We start from the raw sequence: 7,225 nt of genomic DNA, 5'->3' as shown, positions 1-7,225 counted from the left end.
TTAGCAGCATCAATCGTCATGCTCTGCTAGGGCAGAGCATCGGTCGGTTCGGTTACCGAACCGAACCGAATTATCGGTTAACCGAACCAAATTTCGTTAAAAAATGAGAACCGAACCGAACCGAATAAGAGGAAAAACTGAAATTAACCAAACCAAAATTTTTCGGTTCGGTTCGGTTATTAACCGAAATTTGTTATTTAACCGAAATTTTATAAAAATGTTTTTAAATTACTTTTTCGGTTTGGTCAACTACTTTTGGTTTGAAATATTTTTCAGTCTTGCTCCAAATTCTGGTATGAATATTATACTCATTCACACTCTCATATTTCTAATAATGGCAATGGGTTTATAAATTAATAATATTAATATATAACTTATGCAACATATATATATATATATATTAATGTATATAATTTATTCGGTTTGGTTTCGGTTACACCGAATTATTTTACAACAAAACCGAATCGAACCGAATACCAAATTATTAATAAAACTATTACCAAACCAAACCAAAAAAAATTCGGTAACCGAACCGAATTTCTTATTCGGTTTGGTTCGGGTTTGATATTCGGTTTTTCCGAATAATGCTCACCCCTATGCTCTGCTGTGTTCCCAAGGCTGCCTGAGCTTCTTGTGCTTTGTTAATTGCAATGCCAGTGGAATTCTGACTTCCACTTACTCTTCCACTCATGCTATACCTTCTAATTATAACCCCCTCCCCCACCCCTAAAAAAAGCGTATCTTCCCTGCATTATACAAAAATTGACTCCACATGAGCTTCAAAGATTAACATGCATAACAAAAGTAATGTTAACCTTCAAAATTTGGATGTTCCCTAAAGTGGGATGGGGTAAAGTTGTAGATGTGCTTCCCTTGGGTGTAGCCTGTTTCCCCTTTAGAGCAGATTCTTTGTTTTGATTTCTTCCACCATCTGTGACAATGTTAGATTGAGCAAAAGTTTTGGTATCAAATGTTTTTTCCCCTTTATTCTGAAAAGGCATTCTTGTCCTATTTGTTCAGATGGAGCATGTGCAGGTGCAGCAGGATTTGGAGTGGTCTTCCTCCTTGGCCTAGGTGTAGTAGCAGTCTTTTGTTGTTTTTTCCTTGCTGCAGAATGCCCTCCATGGCTTGCCTGAGAAGATGCAACATTGGTAGTGGGATCTACAGATGAAATGTCTCCATCTTGTGGGTGTTCAGTGCTTCCCTACAAGGACAAGTTAGTATTAGTATAGTCAAAGTAAGCTGTGTTATAATGATAAATAAGTAGAAAATGTTACCCCTGTGGATTTTTTTTTTGTGGGCAAGTGAGTTTATTGTGCCCTTCTGCAAGACATAAGCTACACTTAAATACTCTTCCCCTCCTTCAAACCTTTGATCTGCCCTTGTTCTTATCTTCTAGTGGTTCTCTCTTCCTCTTCTTAGCAGGTATTCCAGGCATTCTCCTAACCATGGGAGGTAGCAGGGGTCCTTCCTCACTTAATGGCCAAAATTATCTGTCTTTCACTGGGTTTACTAAATGTTGGTATGCTTTCAATTAGTACTCTTTTCTGAAATATTCAGAGATAAAGTCCAGAGGTTCTAGCCCATTGAAAGCAATGGAAGCCATTGCATGCTAACAGGGAATGCCAGATTTACTCCATTTCCCACAAGAGCACACATGCTCTGCCAATGTGACAACATAAGCCTCCCTGACATGCAAGATTAAGTTATCCCAGTACACTTCATGTCTAGACCCTCCATTCCATTCAATATGCCACTTACCACACTTTTTCCTTTCCTTCTCTAGCTTGGTAACTATATTTGGTCCATATTCACACTTCCATTTCACCATATGATCCCTCTTAACAGCCAATCTAGTCATAACATACTGTCTAATGTCTTCTAGCATGATTATTATTGGTTTACTCCTAGCATCTAGCACCACTCCATTGAATGTTTCACACATGTTGTTGTCTATAGTATCACACTTAACTACATCAGAAAAAAAAAAAAACAACACACCAACCTGTGATAGGCCAGTTCTCCAATAACTCCTTCGCAGCTTCTTCTTCTCCATTCATTGCAGACATCACATCTAGGTTTTTTTGCATTTTTGGTTGACCAGGCCACATTCTAGAACCTAAGCTGGAACTCTTTGCCTTGGTGCTTCTTACCCCATCTTGCATAGATGTGTCTTGTACACATCCTATGCTCAATGTGAGGGAACAGATCATTAACTGCATGTATTAGGCCCTGCATGACAATTTGAGTTGTAGACATGTTAGGATATACATTTTACATGTATTAAGGATTTACATTTTATATATTCAATTGGCATTCCTTTTGCATGTCACTGATCAATGCCCACCTAAGTCCATCTCCAATGCAGAGGTCTTCCTTGAGCTGCTCGAAAAACCAAGTCCAAGATTCAGTTGTCTCTATCTGCACCACTGCCCATGCCACAGGGAACATTTGGTTGTTCCCATCCCTCCCAACAGCTACAAGCAATTTTCCCTTTAGCAGCCCCTTCAAGAAACAACCATCAACTCCTATAATCTTCCTGCACCCACCAATAAAACCTTCTCTTGCAGCTGTTAGACATATGTACATCTTCTGGAATGTGGGCAACTGATATTGCTTCAACCTTTGAGATAGAACAATGACATTGTTTCCTGGGTTTGTGGCCTTTAATTCAAGGGCATAATTATTTAATACCCTAAATTCCTCCCAGAATTGTTCTTCCATTCTCTTAATAACCAACCCTTTTGCATACCAGCATACCTTGTTGGTGATGAAGACACCCATATCCTTTCTAACTAGAGACCTTAAATGCCTAGGTGTAACAAATGACATCCCAGAGATCAATTCTCCATACCTCTTAGCAACAACTGGAGCTGTCACTCTTTTATTTCTGGTAGCTCCAAGGAGACAAGTATGCTGAGAGACATAGTGCTTCACTGTAAATGACTTCTATGCACAGCACCATGAACAAAGAATCAACCATGTGCAATTTTTGGCAGAACATGCAGCTCTAAACCTCACTGCATCATTCTTGATGTATGTAAATTCAAAACCTCTTCTGGTTGAAAACTCCACTAGTTCCTTCTTAAAGAGCTTCAAATCCTTGAAACTGAGGTCAAGGAAAAAAATCCTCCAATGGCATTTTGGGATCAAAGAACCTCCTACTAGATCTATGTCTTTGTGCATCTTCCTTATCTGATCCTTCACTTGTGTCTTCATAACTCCCTGGATTTGATGATGAAAATATACTCACTTTCATATCCACCAACTTTCCCAAATTCAGAAATACTCCTAGAATTACTCCCAGCACCAACTTCATTGTCTGCATTTACTGCTTGGCCTGCATCATCTTTATTGTTGACATCATTTTGGAAGCTCTTCTTCAACTCAACATAATTTCTGACCTTCTCCCTAGCTTCATTCCTTTCTGCATCTTCATTAGAACAACATTCAGCATAAGGTACCTAAATTAGTCTTTCTTTATCATCATCACCACTCTGGTTGCCTTGCTCATCACCCCATTCACTCCTTGCAGCTTAATTATTTTCCTGAACAACTTCCTGATCAATATTCAAATTATGCTCTTCACTTTCACTTTCACTTACTAAATCAGTAACTGGGAGTCCATATAATAAACTTGCAAAGCACTTCTCTTGGACATTAGCTCTTCAAATATCTGGCAAATCTTTAGCATGCCTGCCACCTATTTTCTCAACATACACATCCACTATAAGGTGCTTGTGAAGGTGTTCAGTGAGGCCCCTAATCCAGTATCATAAGATATCTGTTTCAATGTTCCACTGTCATCCACAAAAAACAAATCAATGGTTGCGCTAACATTGTACCCTAACACTTGAAGGTCTCCCAACAGGTCCCAGTAGCACAGTTTGTCAGGGTCAACACCAAAGGCATCAATTTTACGACCATTGTATTGTGGCATTCCTTCTCTCACAAGTGTACCCCCATGTTGGTATCTAACAATATGTTCCTCAGACATCCCTTCACACCTAAATAGCAAGGGAAAATTTAGACATATCATCAAAACATCATGTTCAGTTTTAAGAGAAAGGCAAGAAGATAAAATAAACCTAAAAAGGACAAACATGTTATGATATATAATTGAGTACAACCTGTGATACAACTAAATGGCAATTAAATAAATTTACAACTAATTAATTCTTTCTTTCAACCATATTCATACAAAGAAGATACATTGTCAGAATATCATTTACTTTCACCAAGAATTAACAATAAATATTAAATAAAACACTTCCTTCAATAAATTTTACACATTAGAGGGAGACCATATGAACAAAGCATAGAATAAACAAATTGGAAAACCATACCCCATTCAATGCATGCTCTATAAATGTGAAAAAATGTGGGTGAGTGTGACCACTACGAAGGCAAAACAATAGCAATACCTTACTCCACAGACCTTAAAACCCTAGTTTTGACATTTCCAAGCACAAACACAAAAGGAAAACCTAAACCCGAGACAAACAATACTCACCCAATATAAATTAGGTTGAAATTGAAGGAGAGACCTAAAAAGGCTGGCAGGGAGAAGCGTCGGGTACTGCTGCTGTTGCTGGGTATGATCGCACGGTGCTTCACTGCTTCATTGGCTGCTATGGTGGAGAAGATGGTGGAAAACTCCCCGTGGAGAAGATGATGGATGGTTGGGGTTATCGGATCCAGGTCCAGTTAATGAGGGTCTATTAAGACTAATGAGTTGACACTTAAACAACAGTAATCAACAAAGTTAAGCGGGTTTGTTTATTAGTATTTTATTCATTTTTAATGCCACATCAGCAAAACAGACGGCCAAACAAACTGTTGTTGGGCAGAGGGACTGTTTTTTCCCAAAAATGAAAATAAAGGGATCTCCGGTGGACAAAAAATAATAGAAGGATGAATAGGGCATTTTCGCTATAATAGGACTAATCCGGGTGTTATACCTTTATACTTTCAAAAACTCTAGGGTTTCATGCTCATGAGGCTTTTAGTCTTTAATGGTGAAGCTCTTCACCAATTAAAGACTAAACCATTAAAATTAATGGTTTAACACTCATTCCACAAGCCTATTTTGTGGTTGTTGATGACAGTGGGAGTATACCTGGGGAATCCTTGGAAAGTGTGCACGTGGTCAAATCCTTAATAGATTCTTTGAGATTGATGGAAGAACCAATGCCTTCCTTTCAGTAGATGCTGACGAACCTAGGTCCTATCAGGAGGCGTTGGAATCGCCTAACTCTGCTCAGTGCTTGGCGGCTATGCAAGATGAGAATCTACTCTCGCGAGGCGAAGCTGCCACTACCAAGAATGATTTAAGATAATGTATCTACCAACAAAAGAAGAATGGATTTCTTTGCTCCCCTCTCCGCGCGACAGAGAATCGAGAAAACCATTATTCCAAGCGAGTGTTGTGTCAGTCCAGTGTAGGACTGAGGCAGAGGGTAGGATAGGGAAGAAATTCACAAACGAAGATTTTCCAAGAAGGGGAGTCCTTTCTTTAGGCATTCAAAGCTGCCAAGCAGGAGTATATGTAGTTTATTTTATGGCTTCTTTAGATTTATTTGTAAAAACAATGGAGTCCGTATTCCAATGCTAACTAAGTGGCAAGGTCTTCGATATAAGTGGCATCCTCCTCTAATGCTAGCTCTCCCACATTCATCTCAGAAGTCTGGATTCAGTGCAATAAAACTCTCATAATTAAGTTTAAGTTTGTCAAGGTTATAAAGTGGTGCTGCATTGCAACTAGAGACTGTCTCTTTAATCATTCTATCTCGCCTATTCTTTTAATATTGGGGCTTTTCATAATCCCATAAACTTTTGTTTTATTTTAATTTTCTAATTATATTCACCCGAATTTTTTAATATGATATGCCCTCACTGTGTTTCAAACAAAAAACAAATTTAAACAATTTTTATTACATTTAAGTTTTTATTTATATTAAATATGATAATAATTAATAATTAAAAAATTAATTATATTTGTTTCTTGCGCAATGAACATTCATAAGATCTTTCGAAACCAAGGTATGGCAACCATTTCTATTGTAGGGAGTTATTTAATCAAAACATTGAAGCTTCCATTGTATAATTACATACAATATTATCTCAAAACTTCCAAAATTGAAAAAAAAAAAAAATCAGTACGGAGCGATGGTATTTATATAATGTAATTTATTTATATAATGTAATTTATTACACATGTTAAGAGTCTGCTCATTCTCTAAGTAGCTAATTAGTTTTATACAATATTAATGACTTCGGACAAGCATTATAAATACTTGCTCAATTAATAAAAAAAAAGCCGGATTTTGAGAATGACCACCTTGTGTTTATGCCAAAATGGAGAATGTCACAGTTCTGTCCTTGTCAAATTCTAGTTCACTTTATTAAATAAAGTTTTTTTGTGGGTCTAAACTTTAAAGGTTCCTTATTACTTCGTTTAGTTTTTTTTTTACTTGTTCATTTTAAATAATTTACATGAATTAACAAAATTTATTAAAGTTAATTAGTAATCTAAAATTTATAAAAAAAATTATTAACTTTCTAAAATTATATTTATTTAAAATATAATTTAATAAAATGTGCATAATATTTAATGCATCATAAATTTTTTAAGTGGACAAGAAGAAACAACCAAAGAAAATATCTAAAATGAGATATGTGAAAAAAAACAGAGGGAGCAGATTTGCAGTTCTGATTTTTAATGTTATTGAATGAATAGTCAATGACTAAACAGTAACAATTCCTATTCTGCTGCTCATTGTTTCATTAGAACTGTTCCTAATACACATCTAAATCGTCAAGAGAATACTTGTTTGGAAGTCCTGACATAATGCTAGTAGTCATTCAATCTTTATTCATTTGTTAAAATAATATTCCAAGCCTTCGCAGGTTAGGAGAATGATATGTATTGGGAAAACAAAGTGTTCATCTAGCGGTTGGATCCTGACAGCCTAATGGTAGAGAAACCTTCATTCAAGAAAATCATGACGTTTATATCTAGTGGAACAGTCCGTTCATTTATGTAATCCATTCAATATACCTAAATCCTTTCAATTAAATTACTTATTTCACAAACTTGCAGATGCCACAGTATAAGAATGGCTGAACAAAACTAATATAGGCAATGGAAGAGTTGCAACAAAGAGCACAATATCATAGAACATGTTCACAAAGCCTAATAAAAATGTATGATCATTTCATTTCG

At 36.4% G+C, this 7,225-nt stretch overlaps 1 protein-coding gene across 1 annotated transcript; it reads right to left on the bottom strand.

The window, feature by feature from the left end:
- Window positions 1–1,612: 1,612 nt before the first annotated feature.
- On the bottom strand, window positions 1,613–3,997 carry LOC120276099. The gene is made up of 6 exons (XM_039282831.1): window positions 3,846–3,997; window positions 3,704–3,762; window positions 3,254–3,433; window positions 2,334–2,936; window positions 2,006–2,185; window positions 1,613–1,953 (listed from the first exon to the last, which is right to left on the bottom strand). Exons 1-6 carry the CDS (start codon window positions 3,995–3,997, stop codon window positions 1,613–1,615), a joined length of 1,515 nt encoding a protein of 504 aa, XP_039138765.1.
- Window positions 3,998–7,225: the final 3,228 nt, after the last annotated feature.

Source organism: Dioscorea cayenensis, chromosome 14 (assembly GCF_009730915.1).
Source record: "Dioscorea cayenensis subsp. rotundata cultivar TDr96_F1 chromosome 14, TDr96_F1_v2_PseudoChromosome.rev07_lg8_w22 25.fasta, whole genome shotgun sequence".
NCBI lineage: Eukaryota > Viridiplantae > Streptophyta > Magnoliopsida > Dioscoreales > Dioscoreaceae > Dioscorea > Dioscorea cayenensis.
Note: the sequence above shows the minus strand (reverse complement) of the source record. Positions and strands in the feature narration are given on the sequence as shown.

Coding starts and splice junctions, on each gene's coding strand:
- LOC120276099 (XM_039282831.1), bottom strand. CDS start 3,997: ATGTCTGAGGAACATATTGTTAGATACCAACATGGGGGTACACTTGTG. Junction 3,434..3,703: donor TGTGTATGTTGAGAAAATAG/GTGGCAGGCATG, acceptor GTTCTAATGAAG/ATGCAGAAAGGAATGAAGCT. Junction 1,954..2,005: donor GGAGAACTGGCCTATCACAG/GTTGGTGTGTTG, acceptor GTGATACTATAG/ACAACAACATGTGTGAAACA.